A 24,532-nucleotide genomic window follows, 5' to 3' on the forward strand; every position below is an offset into this window, starting at 1 on the left:
ATACAGCCCCAGGGCTCCCTGGCCACAGTTGAAGCGTCCGGCAGAACACTTCTGTCGACTAGAATCGACTCTCCATTCCATATTCCCAAATGAGACCATCCAGTTGGCTCCAGCTAGATTGGGGCCCACCCTCAAAGACAGGGAGAGTGGTTAAAGGCAGCAAGGGGTAGCCCCAGGGGCAGCTGGGTGGGCCTTGTCCCCCAGCGGGAGGGAGAGGTGGCTCTGTAAGTCCACAAGGCTGAGGTCATTCCCCCCTGTCCTTCGCTCGTGAGAAACCAGGGCACTACTAGAGGGATGGCCTGCAGCAGTGCCAGGGCATTTCCCTCTGTGCCTCTGCACAGACATGTGCAAGTGTCTAGAGAGCTGTTGGCCTTTCCCTTCCACCCGCCTTACCTGGACTTGAGCAGCGTGCCACTCTGGGCTCACACCCTTTCCTCTCCTTTCCTTGAAATTCTCTGAACCCAGAACGCAGGGTAGAATTGCATCCATGCAAACTGCAGCAGATGTGTGGTGTTACTGGGCTGTGGACTAGGGGCCTCACCTCAGGTTCTAGAGTAGGCACAGGCCATGGCCCTCATGCAGAGCTGTAGAGAGGAGGAGGGGAGCCATCCACTGTTCCCTTTCCAACAGCCTCAAGTCTCCGGTGGCTGAAAATATTTTCTATTAATTTAGACATCTATTTTTAGACTTTATCTCTTCCATCGGTGTCTGGAGCACTTTTGTCTGAAAACCTTGAAAAATTACTAATAGCTTAAGATGTGGTGCGCCCTGGGTGAAAGCTTCACACACCACCATATTTAGTCTTTATACCCTGGCCCCAGGCAGTGATATTAGCACGGTTTATAGATGAAGAAACTGGAGTGTAAAGGAATAAGCCTTGCCAGGATCAGCTGGCAAGTGGGTGGCAGATCTGGGCTTCAGAGCAGTCCTGTGTTTTCCCAGCACAGTGCACTGCCTCCCACACTAAGGAGGAAGGGATCTGGCCCTCCTTTGTGGAACCTGTATGGGTTTCAGTAGTGACCCCCAGGCAGTAGGGAGTCTTTTTCTGTCCCCCGTGAAAGGACCCCCAAACTTGAGGCCTGGGCCTCATCTCCAGTCCACTTTTCACTCCCCAAGGGGACCCTTTGGGAGTTCTAGTCTCTGCCCTGGTGGAAAACTTGCAGAGTTGCACTGAGAGAAAGGAGGGAGATAATCATAATTCCTTATAATTGGCTAATGCTGGACAAAGCTCATACATCCACGGTCCTGATAGCATAAAGTGTCCTTCTTTGGGTCGTACTGACATCCTGAGGGCCCTCAGCCCCTCTTGCTGAGGGTGGACCTTGTGCCCAGCAAGGTTCCTAATCACTGTGCACAGTCCTGGATGCCTGCTGGAGCGCCAGCCTGCCGAGCATTCCCAGTGATGCAGGCTGCTCACTTCTTTGAACTCCTGTGCCAGCTGCCTTTGAAACAGACCCAGTCTTCCTTATTTCTCAAAGGTTGTGAACCTCACTGCTGTGTCTGTGCTCAGTTAGCAGGTCTCTGCAAGGACTTCCACATCTGGAAGGTCCGTTCTTATTGAAGCTTCCCGTTTCAGCAGGCAGAAGCTTGCATTCAGTCTTTTTTAGGGAGCACTGGTAGGCATTTGGGATCCCCTTCAGAGGCTTGCATCTTCTCTAGAATCTCATGGTGTTGAGGGTGCAGCATGGAAGAAGAACATCATGGTGAGCTACACTTCCCTTCTGGCAGCAGTGCCCTCATGAGCAGGACTGCCTTTACCTACCTGCCTTTTAGGGCCAAGCTCTGCTCAGTGCTCAGTGCTTGGGGAGCAAAGACATTCTTATTAATTCTTTTAAATAAAGAAGATGACTTTGAACCTCTTCCTTCAGTGAAGGGCACCAGAAAGCCATCCCTGGAGAAAGGCATTTCCTCTCTAGCTTGACCACAGTTGAGGGTCTCTAGTTAATCCCCCAACTTTGAAGCTATGTGAAAATACAGAACAAAGCCCTGCAAAATTGTCGTGGCTACTTTTTATTAATATCCAACAGGTGCTCATAGCACTTGCAACATGACCCAGGAAGATAGCACCCAATCTTGGATGATGCCTTTGACCTCTGCCATCCATGACTGCCACACACACACCTAAGTTCCTTTGCTTCCAAACCTGGGACCTTCTTTCTTCCCAGCTCCCGTTGTCACTAGCTCCCCCGTGATGCGTGTGTAGCTCTGTAAGTAAACTGATCAGCCCTCGTTCCTAACTCACCAGTCAGGGAGGCATAACAGCATTTTCCCTTCAAACATGGGCATGTTGGCATGCACAGGGAATTCCCTAGCTCTTGGGAGCTTCCTCCAGCACCAAGAGAACGAGAAAGGTGGTACTGCATTTCAGGCCAGCCTCGACCTAGATTTTGCTGTGCGAAGTGTTGAGTGCAGGTTCTAGTCCCACACAGAAATGGGGTCTGGAGAAGGCCTACTCACACCCAGCCGCCCAGCCTCACAAGGGTGCCCAAGGGCCAGACACCATCAGCAAGTTGCTGCTCTCCCCAAACCTGTGCAGTCTACAGAAGGGCGTGGCTCTGGAGTTGGGGCTCCAGTCAGTAACCCCAAAAGTCAGGAGTAAGGTGCACGCTGAGGGCTCCACGCCTGCCTCAGGAAAGGGCGCCTGCAAGGATGGGTCCCTGAGAAGTCATGCCTCCCCAGGTAGGGGAGGCCCCCGCTGACATCTGCTGCTGGGGTTTCCGGCTGTGATGCTGCATGGCTCAGGCAGGGAGCCTGCCCCTGGGCAGCCACACAGCTCCAGGCAGTTCGACCGTGAGGAGGCAGCGAAGCATCAGATGGCAGGTGGCAAGGGCTGGGGTTTCTGAAAGGATGTGTAGGGAGGACAGGGTGCACATGTTTGAATTCAAGCACGCCTTTCCTCGCTGTCTGTCTCTCCCCTGAGGATGTTCTAGAGCCTCTCAGCTGGAAGGAAGAAATGGAATTTAGTAGCTGTTACTTCTTGTTCACCCAGTGGGTGCTCTTCGAGACCCACCCAGGGCTGTCACCTGGTTTAGCAATTCACTCAATAGGAACAGATGATGTGTGTTTCATTCACTCATTCTCTCTACAAATATCTATGGACACCTGCTGCATGTCAGGTACTGGGCATGGCCCCTGCCCCCAGGAGCTTCAGCTCTCCAGTGATCAGCAGTAAATCCTGTGGCATCTGGTTTGAAAATAGATCCTGAATCAAATCATCCTCATCACCTCCACCCACAGCACGATCTGTCACCTAAACAACCACAGTGGCCCCAGAGTTGTCTTCTCGAGACAAAGCAGCTCCAGGCAGGCCCGGAGGGGAGCCCTTCATGGGTTCCCGATGGCCTGGCAGCAAGCCCACCTCCTTGCCCTGTTCCCTCAGCCTCTCATGACCTCCCAGGCTATCGCCTCACTCCTTCCAGTCTTCCGTTGCCGTGTTCTGCTCACCTGGTGGGCCCTGGCCCGGCCTTAGCCGTGGTGTAGGAGGTCTCTTGTAGCTTATCCGTATTCTGGAGAAACACCCCCAACTAGCTCACTTCACTGTTTCCTGACTCCTGGAGGTGGTGAGCCTCACGTAGGCAGAGGACTTGCTTGCTGGCCCCTGTGTAATCCCAGCACCTGTGCCAAGGGTTTCATAAAATCATACACGTGGGACAATCCCACAGGTGGCTCATTGTAGGAGGGGCTGAGAGGACACGGTGGAGGGATAAGGAAGGGCTGCTGGTCAGATGGCTGGTGAGGAGCCTCTGGGGAGGCTGAACCACAAGGGTGGGCAGAGCCTGCTCAGCAAGCCTGGTCGGATGAGGGGAGCAGGGGAAGAGCATGTGTACACACCCCTGACCGTTCCAGGCAGGGGAGGAAGACCACAAGCCAGGCGCCTGGGATCAGAGAAACAGGCAGTGGTGCCGAGCCTCTGCTGCGACCAGGGGTGCCAGGAAACCCCCAAGGCTTTTCAGCAGCAGGGGGCGTATGCTTTTTAAAAAACAGACTATTTTTAAAGCGGTTAAAGACTATTTCTTAGAATGGTTTTAGGTTCACAGCAACATTGAGCGGAAAGTACAGGGAGTTCCCACATGTCCCGGCCTCCCCCACTGTCACCTCTCTGCCAGAATACTGTATGTTAGTCACCCAGCCTGCACGGGTGTGTCACCATCCGCCAGAGCCAGAGTTTATGCAGGGCTCGCTCTTGCTGTGTGTGCAGAGGTTTGGGCCTGTGGGCAATGTTGTAGTCCTGCAGTGGTGTCTATGGGGACCTCTGTGGGCCTGGCCGCGCCTGGGGAGCAGGGAGGGGCCTGCTCATGGAGGGTGGCCATGTCCCCCACAGTCACCCTCCCCAGTAACGCTGGGGCCACCCCACCCCCACCCCCTCTCTGTGTTGCAGTGCTGGCCTACATGCAGCTGCTGGAGGACTACTCGGAGCCACAGCCGTCCATGTTCTACCAGACGCCACAGAACGAGCACATCTACCAGCAGAAGAACAAGCTCCTCATGGAGGTGTACGGCTTCAACGACTCATTCAGCACCGAAGCCCCGCAGGAGCTGGCACCGCCCCCCGCCCTGCCTCCCAAGCAGCGGCAGCTGGTAAGCCACCCTCTGCCCTGCCCCACTGCCGCCGTGACCCTCCGCTTCCGCCAGCCCCAGGCAGCCGTGGACCACACCGCTTCCCACGCGGGCGCTTTCATTTCCTCCTGACAAGCTTCCCCATCTCCCCACCCTGGGGGTGGTGGCGCCTTTCTCTTCCAGAGCAGGGCCCCATGCAGCTGGGCCTGGCTTGTACTCAGAATGTTTGCTTTCTCTGCTGACAGTCTCTTGTATTTTTCCTCTCTTCTTTGGCTCCAGTATAGACCTCCCAGAAAGGAGGGACTCAATCAAGGCACAGGGCATGGTCTGTGTACGGCCATCTGTGGACTTGATTTACATAATGGCCCAACTACATAGAGTGACTTACACCCCACCCTGGCCAGGGATGGCCCCGTGGAAACAAGCTCTATTGAAGCACGATGGTCTCAAACAGAACCATTCTGTATTCCCTACATGGTGCCCTACCTCCTTTAAAAACACTCCTGTGTGAGGATTCCCTGTAGGTAATGAAGCCCAAGTCAGGGCAGGCTGTCCTGCATGGGCCATGTATGAGATTCTAGGACCAGGTAGGGGTGCAGATCAGGTGGGCCTGCTGCACACCTCAACTCTGATCCTACTGCTCCCAGTTTGCCAGCCAGGCAGACTTCGGTCAGGTGATAGGATCCAAACATCTCATCTGGCCCTGCTTCCCAGGAAGAGTACACCTCAGAAAGGGATCCTTGACCTATTCAGAGCTGCATGTGCTATTTTGCTCCTCGGCTGGCCAGCCTGGTAATGTTTTCCCCACAGAGAGGACCACCCATCTTCCATCCTTCGTGAGCGGATGCAAAGGTGCTGCCCTGCCTTTTCTGGGAAGCACCTGCCAACTGGACAGCCAGCACTCTGGGTTACTCCTTGAGCCCCCAGTCCGCCCCCAGGGTCCCTGAACCTTCCTGCATGTGGTGAGCTCAGGGACTGACTAAGCAGGGCCTGGAGTTGGCAGTTGTGGGTTCCAGGCCTGCCACTAATTAGCCATGTCTCATGACTTGCACTCAGGGCCTCAGTTCTTCAGCCACCCTGCCCGCCACATAAACACCTGAATATGCCCCAGTGTGGGTCTAAATGGCTCAGAAAGTGTTTCAAAAAGGGATCTTTACCATGGAAATAGAAATGCCTGCCCCAGGGTGCCCTAACTTAAAATGTTTGGTCTAACAGCTAAACTGGATTTTGTTGAGATCTGCAACACTCTCAGACCCTCCTGCCAGTGCCCACAGGTCTTCATCGGTCATCCTGGGGCATCTCCTCTGCTCCATGGAGCCCATAGGCTTCACACAGATCCCTAGGGAGCACTCTTGGCCTTGGAGCCTGTGCAGGAGAGCCACTGGGCAGTCCCCATGCTGGCAGGGCAGGAGTGAGGGGCCTAGGAGTAGAGCAGACATCCTGCCGAACGCCTCCCTGTGGAAGCACTGGGGCTTTGGTTTGGTTTCACATGATCCTCCCCGCAGCCTCTCACCCCCATGTTAAGTGAACTGAGGCTGAGAAAGGCAGAGAGACTTAATTGGAGCCCACCCACCACTGAAAGTAGAAGATGAGGGACCACACCCAGCTGACTGAAGCCCAGGCACTGCTGTGACGTGCCCTGTGCCTCCACCTGGCAAAATAGTAGTAGTAATTGTGCCTGTTAGCCCCTGTATAGTGTGGGAGGGACAGTTCCAAGTGCTTTACACACACACTGTCCCCATTTTACAAATGAAGACCCTGAGCCACAGAGACCTTTAAATAATACCCAAAGCCAAATAGGTCCCAGATGGTGAGGCTCAGGGTCAAAGCCAGGAGGTCTGGCTCCAGGAGCGTCCTCTGCGGAAGCATGAATAACTGCACGGTCCACTCCCCACCAAGGAAGAACTTGAGGCCCTAAGTCAATGGAAGAGCCAGACTGGGAGCCAGGCCCTCGGGGTTCTGAGCCTGTTTGGCCTCTTCACCTTACCACCATTGGACACAACTTGTGTGAAAGTTAGCTTTTTAAATCCACCACAAGGAGATGAAGCAGGGCACTCTCTTGTCCAGGTACACCTTGGCAGGCATCTTTGATTCCTGAGTTGAGCCAAGAAGTCATCCCTCTCCAGAATGTCCCAGCAGAGTTAGGTAGCAGCCTGCGGAGCCTCATGTGTACCTATCTGACTGTTCTCTGCTTTTTTCCCTCCTTCCCTGTCTTCTCTCTCATCCCTTCTGTCCAGCAGGCCTCCTATGCTGCTTCTTCCTTCTCCTCTGTCTCCTACTGTGTCCAGCAAACTAAAGTGGCCTTCACCCCCGAGGACGGCAGTGCCACTCAGGGCATCAGTGTGTCCGTCTCTAACTCCTTTCTCAGCCGGCATGGCAACTTGCCTGTGCCCTCGGTGAGTCACTCCCTACTGTTCTTTGCTTGGAAACATGAGTGCCATCTTTCATTTATCACTGTGCCTCCTGTCACCTGTCCTGCCACCCAGCCCTGGCTCTGTCCTCACAGACCCTGTACCCAACGGGAAAGGGCATGTGTGGTTGGTTCTCTGTGGCCCAAGGACTGTGTGAAGTGTTGGATGGGGCAGGTTGGGGGTAGGGATGGGGAAACATTAGCAGCCACACTCATAGCATTACCACTCAGGCATAAACTGGCAGAAATGTCTTGGCCATTTTATTCTGATCTCCCGTTGAGCTCTGGGTCAGCCCTATAAGTGTTTTGTATTTAGAAAGAAGTATTCCTCCTATGGGCACCAGGGCCAGGGAGAGCACTTTAGCAGGGCATGACGGAGTCTAAGTCTGAGGGATGTGTTGGTTAACCTTTCCTGTGTAGCAAACCACTCCAAAACTCAGCGACTAAGAACAACAGTACCCGTTTGTCACTGCTTAGGACACAGGTTGGTAGGGTGACTGCCCGTCTGATTTTGGCTGGCCTCACTAACATCTCTGGAACCTCAGTGGGGACAGCAGGCCGATTTGGCCGTGATCTTCATGACCCTCCAGCCTCCATGAAGCTAGCCTGGGCTTGCTCCTGTGGCAGCTGGCGAGATGCCAGGGGAACTGATGGGAGGATGCGAGGTATCTTCAGGCCTAGGCTCAGAACTGACACACTGTGCCTTCCTAACATTCTCTCCATTGAGTCATAGGGCCTGTCTGGGATTCCTGGAGTAGGGAGCTAGACTCCACCTCTTGGGGGGACAGAGCTGCTGCTCAATCACCTTGCCGAGGGACATGGCTATGGGAGGGAAATGGGTGCAGCCTTTTCTGTAAAGTTTACTTCTGAAACTTATAGGACAGTAACCATTTGGGAGGCACAGTGCTGCTCTGTTGCCTTTCGTTGGAATCTGCATCTGTCAGGGATCCTAAACAGCTACCATTCTTCCTTTAATCTGCTGGGACTGAGCAGCAGGACAAGAGCTTGGATGGGGCCGTCTTTGGGTTCTACTTAAAATCAGTTTTGCCTTTGGGTAATTTACTTATCCCTCCTGGCCTCCGTTTCTTTCCTTTGAGATTATACTTATCTCCTACTTTGTGATTGTGGAGATTAAGTAAAATCATAAAGGAAAGCTGATTATTATAGCTCTTGCTCTTAGAGTTCTGGGTTCTAGTCTCGGCTCTGTCCTTGTTCTGCACATGACAGCTCGGACAAATGGCTTCACCTACCTGGACTTCCTTTACCCTCTACAACCTGGTGACTGGTTGACCTAGTGACTCTTAGAGACCTAGCCAAGCTCAGGTTCCCAGTGTGGTCTTGTCTGGTTTCCATCTTTGGGAACCATCCATCCAGAGCCCAGGCTAAGATGGTCCTGCCTGCTGTGAGGGATGTGTTGTTCCTTTGGGGGCTAGAGCCTAACTTTTTAGAGCCCTCAGGAATCCTGTGTTTGCTATAGAAAGGCTAAATACCCCTCCCTCCCCACCCCCAGCCCCTGGCACACAGACACCCTCTGTTTCCTCAGCAGGCACTTCTGGCAAGCTCCTTTCACAAATCGTGCAAAACTTGGCCTTTATACAATCTCGCTCTTGACTGTTTTTTCCCCCTCTATGAACAGAAAGTAAGTGTGAGTTATCCTAAGAAAGTGTCTACAACGTCCCTTTTAAACAGTTTGAGGGCTGTCCGTGAGCTGAACTGTTTGCTACAGAGTTGATGAAAGTTTTGAGGGCATTTCATTTAAGTTTGCGCATGAACGTGTCATGATTTTCATCCCTTGGGGGACAGGCGAGTCTCAAGACACCATGCTTTGGAAAGACCGCTTTCTCCATACCAATTCCACAGTGCAGCCCAAGGGAGTGAGCATCTAAAGGTGCTTTATATTTTAAAAGGAAAGTCCCCGAGCCTCCAGAGCTGTTGGTAATGGCTTGAATGTTTGGAACATTTGACATCTGATACGCTGAAACTCCAGAGAAGTGGTTTAGTGCAATGCCAACATATTCTTCATGTGTTCTCTGCTTACATTCTGAGGTGAACCCCAGATGGAGGGCTTTGGATTTCTCTCAGAGCGGCCCTTTATTCCTGAATCTCCTCATTCCTGGGCCTTTGTCATCCTTCCAACATGGAATCCTGAAAGGTGCCCCTTAGGAATACAGCAGTTGTCAAATCTGAAGACCCCTGACTCTGTCAACAACCTGTTACTTCTGCCGGGGAGAATTCTAACCATTAAAAACCTCTTGGGATATCTGGGTGGCTCAGTTGGTGAAGCATCAGCCTACTCTCAATTTTATCTTAGGTCATGATCCTCAGGATCATGAGCTTGAGCTCAGGTCGGGCTCTGTGCTGGGCATGGAACCTGCTTAAGATTCTCCCTCCCTTTCCCCCGCCCTCCACTCATGGGTGCACTTCCACACACGTGCTCTCTTTCTCTCCCTCTCAGACTCTCTCAAAGAAAAAGAAAGGAAAGAAAACCTCTTGAATTAGAATGGGAAAGCTGCATTGACAAAGCTTAATTGAAGTAGGGGCTCAGGGGTACCTGGTGGCTCAATGGGTTAATCCTCTGCCTTCAGCTCAGGTCATGATCTCAGGGTCCTAGGATGGAGCCCCCCCACGTCAGGCTCTGCTGAGTGGGGAACCTACTTCCCCTCTCCCTCTGCCTGCTGCTCTGCCTACTCGTGCTCTCTCTTTGTCAAATAAATAAATGAAGTAGGCACCCAAAGAGCACCTTGTTCACTCTTCCTATGTTCCAGGTTGAGTTTAATGTTTAATGAGTTTAACCCCCTGCACAGGGGTTCTCTTTGTGCAGGTCAAGCAGCAGGAAGGATCTGGAGCAACTCATGGCCCCCTCATCTTCAAGAAGCACTTTGGTAGGCAGACTACAACGAGCATCCAAGAGGCTCACACTGAGGCAGGGTATGAGTAAGGCCTGGAGAGTCACGGGCCATCAGTGGAAACCCCTGGGCTGTGGAGCCAGGGCAAAATCAGGCAGAGCATCATGGGGAAGGTGGCATTTGAGCTGTGGCCTGAAGGACAATTAGGATTTCAGGGAGATGAGGGATAAAGGGCAGGGAGAACAAGTCCAAGGTGTTCCACACAAAAGGACCTACCTGGAGGATGGGGACCAGAAAGCCTAATGTGCGTTTAGGAAGGTGACCTCAAGTGTTAAGGTTATGGGGGAGCTGGCTGAAGAGTGGTGCCTGTAGCCGGCCTTCCGTGTGTCCTCAGGGTTAGTACACCTTAACTGAAATGGGCTGCTTCCCCAGCTGCTCCCTCCTGATCATGGTCCCTAGAGGTCAAGCCAGGGGATGCCCACTCTCGCAGCACCTTCCACTGCATCTGCTCAGCTCTCTCATCCCACAGAAGTGCTGGCTCACAGTCCACAGACTTCCTGTCCTGCCCAGCTCGTGCTGCATACCTAGGAAACTGGAACATCTGTGCAGACAGGCATCCAGACCTGATGTGGGGTCTCTGGGGACATTACTCCTAGTTTGGTAGAAGAAGGTGTTTAGGGACATGAGGATTGAGTGAGAGGTGGGAGAGATGCAGAGAACCACGCACAGCCTCCCCGAGGTCCAGGCAGGCCAGGCCCCACTTCCTGTTCTGATTCCACTGGGCCTTGGCAATGTGCCTGGCCCGTGGAGGTGCCAGAAGGTGTTTCAGTGATGTGCCTTCCTACAGATGGCTCTCTGATGTGACACTAGGGTCCTCCGCTTCTGTCCTCAGACTCTCTCTTGGTCACTGGTAGCCCAGGGCTACCTACCGTGTTCTTACTGCTGCCCCACCACATGGCTGCACGCCTTCCACCTCCACTCCAGCTCTGAGTCCAGCTCTAAGTCTCCACTCTGCACTGAGTTCCCCTGTGCTGTCTCTCCTTTCCCTGGCCCTTCTCTGGCTTGTCCTGGTTCTGGTTTTGAACACTGGTCTTGTGACTCTAAAAAGAATCTTAAAAGTTGGATGGGGTCTACACTCAACATTACCCTTGACCAAAGTATTGAGAATCTCTCAGTAACCATTAGGGTGGCGAGTGCCCTTCAGGAATTGAAATGTTGATGTCGGAGAAATCCCTTTCCTCCACGCCTTCTGGTGCCTACCTTCTTTGCTGACTGCAAGGTCACTGAGAGGTCTATTCAGATGCTAGGAATCTGTTGAAATACTTCTTTACCATCTTAGTTTCCAGAGTGATTCTGAATAAGTAAAACTTCTTTGAGAAGAACTTGAGAAATATCCATAATAACTGTCCTTTGTTTAGAAAAAAATCTTTAGGACAGCCCCGGTGGCTTAGCGGTTTTGTGCCGCCTTCCACCCAGGGCACGATCCTGGAGTCCCAGGATCGAGTCCCGCATCAGGCTCCCTGCATGGAGCCTGCTTCTCCCTCTGCCTGTGTCTCTGCCTCTCTCTCTCTCTCTCTCTCTCTCTCTCTGTCTCTAATAAATAAATTAAAAATCTTAAAAAAAAAATCTTTAGGGTAAGAAAGTCAAGTATGTATCATCTTGAAAACTTCAGTGACAAAGGGCAGGGGGTGGGTCCATAGAGCCACAGCTGTCCCGTTCTGGAAAAATGGTGATTCTCTACGTGTCCCTGGGTTTTCGCACCTTGGCACACATGCTCTCACTGGAGGGCCTGCTGCATAGACCCTGCTACTCTGCCGTGTCATCCCCTCATTGTGAAACAGCGAGGGCTCACTCTCCGAGACACGTGGCAGTTCCCCAGGTCCCACTGTCACACCTGTCCCTCACCTTTTCTGCCTTGAGCAGTGACCCAGCAGCTGCCACAGACACCATGGACTAAAAGACTGGTCTAACGGCCAGACAGGAAGGGCAAGGGTGAAGGGGAGACAGTGGAGTGGTTAAGGGGAAGAGAGTGGCTGGGAGAGAATCAGACCAGAGTCTATGGGCTCAGCTGGCTTGGCACAGCACACTATGTCTTTTGCTGGAAAAAAATCAGCCCTTGCCTTCCTTACCTCTGTCCCTTGCTTCTTCCTGAGGTCATCTTATCTTTATGGGTTCCTGCCCTGCTTAGAGAGGAGAGCAGGGGAGTGCCCACAGATAGCACTTGCTGCCCAGGGTTGGGGAGTATTTCTCTGAGCTCCATCTCTCCTGGTGAGGCTCCATTCCACCATCCTCCCAGACTTGCCAAAGGTTTCCTTTGGAGTGGCTCAGCATTGTCAGCACAGGAGTGAGGGGCGAGCTTCATGCTATGGGAGAGCCCCTGTGAGCCCCTCTTGTACTCTCCTGCATGGTCCTCGGCCCTTGGGGGCTCAGGAGCCTGTGGGTGTTTCAGAGCCCCTGCATGGAGCCTGCTTCTCCCTCTGCCTGTGTCTCTGCCTCTCTCTCTCTCTCTCTCTCTCTCTCTCTGTCTCTAATAAATAAATTAAAAATCTTAAAAAAAAAATCTTTAGGGTAAGAAAGTCAAGTATGTATCATCTTGAAAACTTCAGTGACAAAGGGCAGGGGGTGGGTCCATAGAGCCACAGCTGTCCCGTTCTGGGCAGATGGTGATTCTCTACGTGTCCCTGGGTCTACGTGTAGACCTTCGTGCTCAACCCCTTTCTTGGGGGCCTTATCACAGAGTATAGTCTGCAGTTGTGAGTGCAGGCATCTCCTTAGACTCGGCTCCCTGGGATTAGGAATTAGATCCCACATGCCTAACGGGTACCAGCCAAACCCCTCTGCTCCAATTCTTATTATTTCTTTTTTTAAAAGATTCATTTATTTACTTGATAGAGAACATGTGTGCAAGTCAGGGGAAAGGGAGAGGGAGAGAGAGAATCTCAAACAGACTCCTTGCCCAGTGCAGAGCCCAACATGGGGCTTGAGCCCATGACCCTGAGATCATGACCTGAACCAAAATCAAGAGTTGGACTCTTAACTGACCAGCCCCCCGGACACCCCATGTCCTTGTTATTTCCATGAATGTTTCCACTGAGTTGCCCAAGCAAGATATGAGGTATCCTCTTCCCTCCCCGCTACCACATACACAGCCCCTTTACATGTGGCACGCATACCAACTCACTGAGCCCTGCCACACATCCTAGCATGTGCCCTGAGCTGGTCTTCTCCAGCCCTATTACCAGTGGCTCCCCTACTCCCCACCCCCGGCACAGCCTCTGTGGCCTCTCTCCTGTCTTCCTGCCACCATGTCCCTTTCTCAGCCCTGGTCAGACTCCAGTGTCCCCTCAGCATTGCAGAGCCTTCTGCACCTTCGCCAGCTTCTGCCCACCTGTCCCCATGCGCGTGCCCTGCATACCCCCCACTTTCTCCTGGCACTGACCTCTCGGCCCTCCCACACACACTTGCTCTGTCTTCTCTCCCCCCTTCCTGAGGTCCACTGTGTTTTTCCTTACTTGCTCTATGGACCTGAGCACGCCATCCCCACATGAGTAGGCCTCCATTTCCTCTTCAGCAATGGGAGCTTCGAATTGTCCTGGGGAGAAGGGCAAGGCACACGTAGAGCATGTAATGTAGTATAAAGCACACAGCCAGTGTTCAGTAAAGAGGGAGGCATTATAAAAATACTTATTATCACACTGGGAAATTGTTTTTTGCTTTGTAATGTTCAAGTTCTTTTTTCTCAAGGTCATAACCCTCCGAGGGTAAGGACTGGGCTTATTATGTGCTTGTGGACTCAGTATGTAGCTCAGGGCCAAGCCGGCAAGTGGCAGGTGCTCTGTGATGCCGGACCACTGGGGAGGGTCTTACTTCAGCCAAAAGCAGTGAGCAGTGACCGAGGAGGCATCTAGCTCTCTTCTTCCACCCACCACCACATCCATCTTTCCCAGCATGCCCACATTCCATTACGACAGCATGCTGCTGACTCATCCACTTCCATGCATCAGACACACTGGTCCCAGGCTGTGGCTGAAAACCCGACCTCTTCCTCATTTTCCTTCTCTGCTAACCCATAAGGTGCTGGCTGCTGGTTCTCTGGCTTGAGACCAGAGCTTAGGGACCCTTGGGCTTGGAGACTTGCAGAAGGAAGCAGCCACTGTGACTCAGCCATTTCTGCCCCTCATTTTGAAGATTTCTTGCTGCTTTTTTGGTGATGCTCATGGCATTTTGGATGGTCAGTGCTCTTGGATTAGCCACAGACCTAGGAATTAGCTTACAGCCCCTTGCTGCAGGCATGCTTCTGACTCTATCCATGACAGTCTAGCTGGTCTGGTACCACAAGGACCCCCTTGGTCCTTGTGATGGTCATATGGTGACATCGTAGACTGAGGGTGCTGTCCACACGCTGGCCTGTACCTTCACATTTCAGGCTGCTTATCTACTATGAAGGACCCTTCCTCACTGCTCTGTGATGGAGTGCTTATTCCACTCTAGAGATGGGGAAACTGGAATAGAGAGGCTGAACCGTTTCATGTATTCAGAGGCTTAACTTAGAGCTCAGGTTAGCATCCAGAGCTTCACTGTGAAAAATAGTGTTCAGGGCAACCCGGGTGGCTCAGCAGTTTAGCGCCTGTTCTTTGGCCCAGAGCATGATCCTGGAGACCCGGGATCAAGTCCCACGTTGGGCTCCCTGCATGGAGCCTGCTTCACCCTCTGTGTGTTTCTGCCTGCCTGCATCTCTCTCTCTCTCTCTCATGAATAAATAAATAAAATCTTTAATAAAAAAAAAAGAAAGAAAAATAGTGTTCAGGTGATGTTTATGAACTGCTGAATTGCCAGTAAATAGCGGAGACCTGGCAAGGCAACGTGAAAAAGAAAAGCCCGTACCTAGAGTGGTCATCAAGAGGAGGGTTTTCGTCCTTTGTGTTCTGACACATTACAGAGCTACAGGCTCTAAATAGAGTTCTAAGAATAAGTGTAAATTAGAGTCCCTGGCATGCTGTTTAAATCCAAACAATAAAAATAGTTCAGTCAGATTTCTAGAACTGAATTCAAATCATTTTTGAATCTGTACTAAATCTTTCCATAAGAGTTGATGCTTTTAAGGTCAATATTTAGTGAGAATACAGAGCATGCTAAAATGTTTGGGAGGTTTTTGCAAGAATATTATTAGCCATGAATCCATTAGCCAAAATCTAGTGTTTTCAAGGAAGATCTTGTTATTCAAGTTGCAAAAATATGTCACATGAGAAGAAATGCTATACATTTCCACTTTTACCTATCCTACTACCTAAAACTCCCAACCAGAACATTTTTGGTTTGTTTGGGTTTTCCTTTTTTTTACATCATTTGTTGTAAAATACTAATTAGAATTTTCAGATGGTTTTTAAAAATAGATTCCACAAGAAATTTATTCAAAAAGAGGATATTTTTTGGATCCAGTGTGGTGCTGATATTGCCTTTCTTTGATAAAATGAATACTGTCCTATCCCTCATCCAACAGGGCCAACAGAAGTGCCTCTCCTGGCCAGAAGCAAAGACAGATCTAAGGTGCAGGTGTTGGTAGCAGAGACCTCAGAATCTGCCACTGGGCTTTGGAAACTTACCCTTTTGACATTATGTAAACCACAGTTGTTATAAATGAACACAAAGGCACCAAAGAAGGAAGTTGCTTCCAGATGTAAGGTAGACTCCAAGAAAGGTTTTGGTAAATAAGTAGTTGACTGGGACCAGGAAGGAGAGAGGAGACAAGCATCTAGCAGACTTCCCCTCAGGGTGCCACAGGGAGTAGAGAGGAATGTTATCAAGGGTCCTTCCTGGTGACTTTCCATCCCTTAAGAGCCAAAGCAGGCGTGCTTCCCTCCAAGAGATCCGTCCCGTAGAGATGGTGAAGGGTGTTGTGCAGTGGCTGAAAGCTTGACTTCCTTCCAAGAGAAATAACGTAGCCCGGTGTTGTGTTGACACTCACAGTCTCTGGTTTAAAGGAAGTGTGAGCCCAGGACCAGTGCTGAGCTGTGGTTCCCAGTGAGTCTCCGTATGGGAAGGAAGCCCAAACCACACTAGAGCAGCAGCTGCCCTGGGGTGTGTTTTCTCACAAATGATGGAGACGAATGTAAGCCTGAAAACCAGCAGTCCAATAGCTTATCTGTGTTGGTAAGCAGCATCCAGAAACACTGAAGTCATAAGCCTTGTTGGAGCCAAGAGTATGCAGTAATGACCAATCTCTGGCAACTTCTGTGCTTCCCAGACACTTTACGACAGTAAGTCCATTCACTCAAATGATTGCCTCTACCCATAATTGGGAGGGCTGAAAGTTCCTCAAAGCTCGGAGCACCAGTCACTGCAGCTGCAGAGCCAGCGGAGTCATTGGCCTGTGGCTCTGGCCCTTGGCTGCTGGCACACTCTCTGCCTCCCCTGGCACCCTCATTCTTCCTGACAGTTACAGGAATTAAGTGGAATGTCTGTTACAGTGAGGAACCAGAATTTTGCATTTAAAGGTCTCTCTCCCTGCTTTCTTGCCAGCACAGACCGCATCCCTAGTCATTTTTCATGCCAAGACTATAATGGAGATAAACTGTCTTTGAAAATTGATGCCTGGCCAGCTTTGAGTGTCTTTGTGTTCTAGCATGTGTGTGGCCACCCATCAACCTACAGGGTCGTCAGCCATCGTTTCTCCACCTGGAAGACTCAGGGCGGTTCATTCACGTGTCTGTTTTGAATAGAGCAGGCTACCAGTTTGTGCATCTCTTGTGAGGGCAGATGTCTCTGCATCCCTGGCTTGTATATAAGCCTTGGCTCGCTGCCTTTGCTTGCTGGTCATCACAAAACACTTAGCCAAGGAGATCTCCCAGCCAGGTAGTAGGCTGTATCCTGCCGATCCATAGGATTACATGTTTGGGGCCTGTCACACACCCAGAATGTTCACTGAGTGGGAAATCCCCTGTGCCTCTCTTAGGAGCCAAGCTGTGTTACAAGGTGTGTGGCCAGCCTGTTTCTTTATCTTTGTGATAAGAATCGTAACAGCCCTTCATGTAGATTAAATGAGAGGATTCGTGCAAACCCTTAGCTCCTCATCTGACCAGTAGGCATCACCACCATCGCTAGATGGTCGTTGCTGGCTCTATGATTGATGTGTGTGTGATCAAGGCTGACATTGGGAGCCAGGCAGCCCTTCCTGCTTTCCTTTCCGGGGACTTGCTCTGGCACTGCTAGATCTTCTACAGAAATCTGCAATCTCCCAGCCAGGCAGCTCCCCTCATGGTATAAAATCCTCAGCCCAAACAGTCACTCTGGCTATAAATAAAAATCCCTGCCACAGAGAGAGCAGCAGCTTTCTCTTAGAAGCAAAGCCAGGCACCAGCCAGGTCCTAGAATAAACTCCAGGCGGTGATGAAGTGGTGTTTCTGCTCAGTGGCCAGCCTGCCTTGCTTCCTGCCCATATGAACAAATGTGGTCTTAAAGGGCCTGGAAATACTCCTCTGGGATATCTATAGAGACCCGCCTTATTGACAGTGGTGTGACAATGAGCCCCAGTGTGGCCCTCCCCTCTGGAGTTGCAGGAGGGGCACTGAGGGTGCTTTGTGGCGGTTAGAGAGCGGTGCCTTACATCTCCCCACCCCCTCAAAGGTATTTTTCAAGCTTGGCTCTTGTCCCAGCAGGACTGCATAGCTGGAATACCAGAGCTGCTCACTGGCTGGAGCTGCTGAGGGAGGGAAGGGCAGGCCCAACTGGGAGGCTTTGTCCTAGAGATGCAAGCCTCCTTGCTTTCTCCATGGTGGCTGCCCCTCCTCTGCATTGCACATCCTTGGGGCATCCATCCTTGGGGTGTCTGGAGCCTGTCTCCTGACCCCGGTCTCCCGCCGCGGCAGAGTTGGGGGGGAAGCTAGTCTGTTCGGCTTCCACACTTAGAACCCAGACACTGCTGCGAGGCACTTCGTTAGAATACTAGAGTTGCTTCCTTTCTAGTCTTCATTCAGTAAAAATGTAGTAGACCCCGCTAAACACCTCAGCTCTGTTGCTTATAGCGGTTCCCAGACTGGTACTTTGGAGGGCGAGGGAGGAGAGCAGACAGTCTTGTCACCCGCCAGCACTGCACTCAGGACTCCCAGAGCATCACCTCAGTAAATCTGCACAGAGATCCTCTGAGAGAAGTGCTGTTGTTTTCATCCCCATTTCATTTATTCCTTTTTTTATTCATGTATAATTAACATACATTATTCCATGTTTTCATCCCTGTTTTAAAGACTAAGAAACCAGGGTGCCTGGCTGGCTCAGTTGGAGGAGTGTGCAACTCTTGATCTCAAGGTCGTGAGTTCGAGCCCCATGCTGGGTGTAGAGATGACTTAAATAAATAAAGACAAAGGAATTTTGGTTATGTACCCAAGGTCACAAGAGTAGAAAGAGATGGCCCAGAGCCCCATCTGTGTGACCTGGTGAGTGTGTCCTTGGCAGTCACCCTTGTACCATCTCCTGGAAAGAGCACCTGTGGTGTGTGGGAGTCTGCCACCCTGAACTTGTCAAATCAAAGCTTGTTGAGAAGGTGCTATCAGACCTGATACATCTTGTGATCACACAGGAACCGCTTATAAAGATATATCAGGTGCTCAGTTACTGCTGTGCTAAGTGAATTTACATCTGGGTTGGGGGTGGTCAGTGAGTGTCAGGACTCCTGAAAGAACTGGCATATGTCTCCGTCTGTTCAAGCTGCTCTAACACAGTTCTGCAGACTAGGTGGTTTATACACAACATGGTTCTAGAGGCTGTAGGTACAGCTGGTGCCCCCTTCCGGTCACAGACTTCTTGTATTCTCACATGGTGAAAGGGCAAGGCATCTCTCTGGATCCTTGTTTATATGGCACTAATCACATTTATGAGAGGTCTTAGGAGTCCCCCAGAGGTCCCTACCTTCTAATACCATTATCTATGGGGTTAGAATTTCAGCATATTAATTTGGGAGCCACAAACATTGAGCAGCAATATTGAACATTGATCTTAAACTAGCTGAATTCACGTGCAAGGGAAAGGCATCTATCAGCAGATCTCATGGCAACGCCTGCCCTTGGAGATGTGCAGACAACAGATCTGAGAACCTGGCTCCTGTCCTCACGACTGAAGCCATTTCCTGAGATGGCAACGTGGGCTTCTCTCAGGGTGGCCTCCTAGGACTGGATCCTACTATCTGTCCACTGTCCAGTGCATTCCCACACTGTCTTCTGTAGCCTTTCCCAGCCAGTGATAGAGGCTCACTATGGCAGAGCGTTCACCAGGGATGAAATAGAGAGTCCCAAAAGCCAAACACTTTACCCCACTGCCATCCCCAGAAAGGCCTATGGTAAATCCCCCAGGCCTGGGTGGTTCCTGGAGTCAGTGAAACGTAGCACTGTGGATGCTCGGGCACAGCATGAGAGCCTCAGAGCTGGAGGTCCCCTCATCCAGCTTGTTTAGAAAGAAGGATGGGCATGGAGCTTCTTACCAGGAAGCTAAATCCTCAGTATCTGTCGCTCAGAGCACGGATGGCATTTCCCACTGATTCTTTGACCACGTACAGGCTTGGTCCTGATTCTGGGAGTTAGATGGGGAAATAGAATGTGTAAGAGTGAGTAGGCACCATGGCCACGTGTCCTGAGTCTGATGTAAACCAGCTGCGTGAGAAAGGCACTGGGGCCCTGAGTTGTGGCCACTCTCAGTCCAGGGTATGGTGTAGCTTTGCCAAACCACTTAAGGATATGAGTGTCTTTAATCTCCTGTTTAAAATTTCATTTCTTCCTCCTTTTCCTTGTCTATGGGTTGTGAAAATCCAGTGGAAAAGGCAGAGAACATTTGAATGAGCAGTGTGCACATTTGTGTTGCACTTGGCTCTTGTCAGATGCTGGCATCAGTAGCACGCAAGTAACCCTAACAAGGACTCTGGATACAGACCCTTTCACGTGCCCCTATTCCATTATCCCGTGACAGCATCAGGTTGTTGGACCCTTTGTGGGACGTGGTGACGTCCTCAGGTTCTGAGCCTGGTGGCCCCTCCCACAGCAGAGCCCAGGCCTGGACCGTGCTCAGTGACACTAAGAAGCTGCGAGTGTTCACTGTGCCCCCTCAGCCTGGCTTCAGATTTCTCTGAAATCTCTAGGGTAGTTGATACCACCCTAGAAGCATTGCAAGACCCTTTCATTTTTTTTTTTCAAAAAAAAAAAAAGATTGTGTAAGAAGGGACATGAACTCATCGAAGTTTTTAGCATTTTGATAGCACAGTCCTTCCAGCCATTTCATTTTAAGGCCTAACCCTTCCCTTTGAGAAACATTTCAGGTGGGTTACAGTATTTGAAAGGCTCCAGTGTTTGATTTTTAAGAGAGACAACCAAAAAGATTCAAAATGAGTGAATAGGACCCAGGTGTCCACACACATGGAATTTAGCCACAAGGTTCCTGAAGGGACAGAGGCCCAGCTTGGGTTCTGTGGGTTCAGTTCTCTAACAGCAGAGAGTGGGACCACCTGTACGGCACATGGGGCTTGCTCTTCTTTGGGGGTGCCCACATCCCACTGTTGGGGTGTGGAAGGTGGCACTGGTCGGTCCTCGTGCCTGGGTCAGAGAACCTCAGCTAGAGGGTCATAGGGGTTGGTTTGGCCTGATCGGTGGTCGGTGGTCCTCATTAGAATTACTGTGAGCAGGCTGCACCGCTCAGCCAAGTTAATCTAATGACTTTTTCTTTTGTCTGTTTTCTTCTTTCCATCTTCCTGTTTTTGTGTTTGTCCTCCGCTTTGATTCTGTAGTATAAATCTGTGTTTAGGTCCTACTCCCAGGATTTCGTGCCTCACAACCACGCTTCCGTTCAGCCTTTCCTTCCGCCTACCTCCTCTGCCTCTCCACACTTCCCAACTGTCCACCAGTCTCAGAGCTCTGACTTAACGGTGCCAACCGTAGCCAGTCTGCCTCCCAGCACCGTGGACGGGCCTCTCTCGTCTTCTCAGGAGAGCAGCTTTCACGGGAACACTGTCTGCCTTCCTTCCGAAACCTCTTTCACTGACTCGCCCCAGACGCCTTCGGTGAGAACTCAGCGCCCCCCACCCCCACCCCCTGTTCACTCGAGGCTGCCCGTGAGAAGGCGGTATGGCTGCTCAGGAGTTGCCCCCCACCCTCCCACCCCCCACCTTCACCCCTGATAGCAGCGAGGCTAGATCCAGGTCCTCGGAGGGTCACAAGGTGCAATAGTCACCTATCTGTTTCCAGAACAGAAATGGAGCCTTCCATACAAAGTTCCCATCAGATGAGGAATCTGATTTTCCAGAGACGGGTTAGTGACTATTTAGGGATGGTCATCGTAAGCACGAGATAGAAAATGCTCCTGGTTTTTTGTTGGGTTGTGTGTCGTTACGGAGAGCTACCAACACCTTTGGAAGACAGATGCAGACAGAGAACTCTGACAGCGGTCAGAGGTGGTTTCCTCTGTAGTTGTGTGGTGCTGATGGAGGACCTGCCTGCCTGTGCTCTTACATCCATGGAGCACTTCATCCAGGCACAGGGCTGCTACCTCACAGGTGGGGATGGACACGGAACAATGGGGCAGAGTGAGTGTGACCCAGTGGGGCAGCTGGGGGCAGGTGGGCACGGCAGCGTGTTGACCTGTATTGTGTTGCCTCTCTCCTCTCCCTCGTTGACCCTGGGTTCCCACCGCAGGCCCCTCTGTGACAGCGCAGAGAGGGGTGTGTCTCCTCAAGGGCAGTTTGAATGGCCCTCGACCTCTTTGTAGAAGAGCCAGCAGGAAACTTGCATCCTCTAAAATGCAGGGGCAGGAGGTGGCAAAAGTGGTAGCGGTCTCTGGCCTGGGAGAAGCCTCCCAAGGAGCACTGAGTGCCCCCTGCTGCCTTCTTTCCCTCCTCCCAAAAGGAGTGTCCAGGTCAGGGCCTGCCCATAGGCTGCTCTCTCTGAGCAATGCCGGCTGACGAGGGGGCCTTTCACATGTGCATTTCCTCTCATCCTGTCTCCCCCAGAGTGAAAGCACCAGCGAGGAGGCTGGTGAGGGTGAATACGTCAATCTATATTCCTCTGGCCAGAGCAGCAGGGAGCTGGCTCACTGTGGAGGAGTAAGTAACCTCAAGGCTGCCTCGTGCATGTGGCCTGGCCTGGAAGGGTTGGGTCCTGCTTCTGCCTGGCTGAGCCTCCCGGTCACTAGCAGGCTGGGGCCCCACAGCCTCACTGAGAACCAGCATGGCCTGGTGGGGAGAGGATGTAGCTCCTGGTGGAGATCCTCCCTCTGCTTTCGCTGCGTGTGGCACTCTTCAGGCCTGGCCAGATGAGTCTTCTGGAAATCTGTAGAGGCCACACATCAGTTGCTCTCCAGGATTTCTTTCTATCCCATCTTCTAGTGTTGAGGTCCATCTTCTGTCCCCTACCCAGAAGGCGGGAGCCTTCTCTCCTACAACACCAAGCCTCCTGAGCCTTCGCCCCCGCCTCCACCTGCAGCGCGCTCCTTGACCCCCACCCCAGGAACAGTTTTTGAGGAAGCTGGGTGGGTCTGGCAGGAAGCTCCTGCCGTGTTAATATACGTCCCTCCTGAGAGAGCGTAGAGAACCACCTGATGTGGCCACCCTTGGTCAGCTCCTGTCCTGCTTGATATAGCCTTTCTGCTGAGCAGTCAGCTTGCCAGGTTTTGCTGCAGCAAAACATGAGCAAGTTCAAAAGCTTCAAGAATGAGTCCCTTGAGAGAGGTGCCATGAGGACTCGAGTCCTCCCTGGTGATCAGCTCACAGGGCCCAGCCCATTAACAGAATGGTCACTCCTGGTGAGATGGCCCCCCCAGCAACATCTGCATGGGATCTTAGATGTCCACACAAGGCAAGGCCCGTTTTAGTTAGCAAGTTAGAGAACATGTGGAGATTTCACTCTGGTGGGATTCCACCCTGTCTGTGGAAGCAATTTCTCCCCTGGTGTTCCCTCCTCACCTGTCCCCTCTGGTGACCTGTGTCCCCACATCGTCCATTTTAGTCTCCACAAAGTGAAGCCCGTGGCTCTCCTCCTCCACCCATGACCACACTCGGTGCCACCTTTACCTCAGAGCACTATCCACGAGGATGATCTGTGTATTCATGCCACCTTGGTCTCTGTTGCGGCCTCAGGGGCAGACCAGGGATGCCAGATAGCTGTGTTGTCACTGAGTAAGGTGGGCCCAGATTCCTAGGGCCGGGCCACTGGAGGAGAGGGGGTTGTACTCATGCGCTCGAGCAGCTAGACTCGGAACCGTAACTGAGAGGCAGTTGAGCATGGCAGTCGTGAGGACTTGGTTTAACTAGGAAGTCAGCAAGGGTTTGCCGCATACTGGCAGGCCCCAGTGGTTAAGGACACAGGTTTTGGAGGCAAACGACCCTGGATTTGAATGCAGGCTGCAGCCTTCTAACCGTGTGGTCTGGGGCAGGGCCTTTCATTGTTCCCAGCCTGAGTCTGTGTATGAGTGGGCACAGTGACACCAGTGAATGGACAGGGTCTGGGTAAAGACCAGGTGAGAAGAAGGACGAAGCTCTTAGCGCAGCACCTGGCTGAGCTTGGCTGAGCTTGGCCGAGTAGCGGCAACGGTCACCGTTCTTTCTTCCAGAAGGTGCTCCAGATGACTTCATCCAGGTTGGCAGCTGACATAGGTCCTAACTAGGGGCACCTTCCACCGTCCACGAGGGCAAGATGCTAGTCCAAAGAGGGCCTTGCACCTGCTGTGTAACTAACCGCATTCACAGTTACCTCGTTTACCTCTCAGATTGCTCCATAGGAACTTGAGCTCCGAGGCCACTTCAGGCAGGAATGCTGGGAAGCAGATCCCTCAACTTGGGGCACCTATCACAAATCCAGCACTGACTTCTCTTTGCAGGAGTCACCAGCTATGAAAGATGGACATCCCAGAGACCCCTCATCGGTCAGCAGCACACCTGGGAAGGAGAGCAGAGACAGCGACAGGTAGGAAGTGGGCAGGTGGAGCAGGTTCCCTGAAAGCTGCAAGCCCACCCGGAGTCTGCTTCTCCTTCTGCCTCTCCCCCTGCTTGTGCTCCCTCTCTCACACTCTATCTCCCTCAAATAAATAAAAATCTAAAAAAAAGAAGAGTTGAACACTTAACTGACTAAGCCCTCTGCCCATCAGCATGCCAGGCTGCAGAGCTTTAGGTGTGCCTCCTCTCTCTCTTCTTTCTTCTGAGTCTCAGAATTATAAGTACTCAGGGAGAAAACATGGCAAGGACAGAAATGTGTGAGCAAACCCAAAAAATCACTAATAATCCCACCCTTAACACTATTGGTTCTAGCATGCCGTCTGCTGTTATTTCCTGATTGTGTGCTCAGATATTACCTACTTTAAAAATTACCCATGACAGTGTTTTCTTTTTCCAACCCCAGGCCAACCGTCCTCGGCCTCTTCTAAGTTCAAGTGCACTAAGGGGGTGTAAAAGACTCCCCCCAAAAGAACAGCTTTTTATTGTGAGTTTCTAGATGTGGTGTGTATATTGTGTTGTCAGACCACTTGAAAGTAAGTTACAGATGTGACACTCAGCCCCTAAATACTTCAGTGTGCCTCATAAAATGTTTTAATTTTTTTTTAAGACTTATTTATTGGGGCACCTGAGTGGTGTAATCGGTTGGGTGTCTGCCTTTGCCTCAGGTCATGATCCCAGTGTCCCAGGATTGAGCCTCTTGTTGGGCTTCCTGCTCAGTGGGGAATTTGCTTCTCCCTCTCCCTCTGCTCCTCCTCCCCC

At 51.6% G+C, this 24,532-nt stretch overlaps 1 protein-coding gene and 1 long non-coding RNA gene across 17 annotated transcripts in view; one reads left to right on the top strand and one right to left on the bottom strand.

Moving 5' to 3' along the window:
* RAPGEF1 (Rap guanine nucleotide exchange factor 1) overlaps positions 1-24,532 on the top strand; it is a 138,654-nt gene that overhangs the window by 95,398 nt on the left and 18,724 nt on the right. For 6 of the 14 annotated variants that reach the window (XM_038548963.1, XM_038548966.1, XM_038548964.1 and 3 more), the window contains 5 exons: positions 4,379-4,578; positions 6,795-6,953; positions 20,576-20,848; positions 21,794-21,886; positions 23,659-23,744. In XM_038548963.1, coding sequence (XP_038404891.1) covers positions 4,379-4,578; positions 6,795-6,953; positions 20,576-20,848; positions 21,794-21,886; positions 23,659-23,744 — 811 coding nt within the window. The remainder of the gene's footprint in view (positions 1-4,378; positions 4,579-6,794; positions 6,954-20,575; positions 20,849-21,793; positions 21,887-23,658; positions 23,745-24,532) is intronic. The other 8 variants (XM_038548970.1, XM_038548972.1, XM_038548971.1 and 5 more) reach the window with 6 other exon arrangements.
* On the bottom strand, positions 614-24,440 carry LOC111097483. 3 transcript variants are annotated; one of them, XR_005364886.1, is made up of 5 exons: positions 23,541-24,440; positions 19,283-19,371; positions 13,326-13,405; positions 3,445-3,615; positions 614-2,940 (listed from the first exon to the last, which is right to left on the bottom strand). It is a non-coding gene; the product is annotated as an uncharacterized LOC111097483 (long non-coding RNA). The 3 variants fall into 3 exon arrangements; XR_005364887.1 differs by lacking the exon at positions 13,326-13,405; XR_005364888.1 differs by lacking the exons at positions 614-2,940; positions 3,445-3,615; positions 13,326-13,405 and adding an exon at positions 14,611-18,151.

The sequence above is a fragment of the Canis lupus genome, chromosome 9 (genome assembly GCF_011100685.1).
Source record: "Canis lupus familiaris isolate Mischka breed German Shepherd chromosome 9, alternate assembly UU_Cfam_GSD_1.0, whole genome shotgun sequence".
NCBI classification, from domain to species: Eukaryota; Metazoa; Chordata; class Mammalia; order Carnivora; family Canidae; genus Canis; species Canis lupus.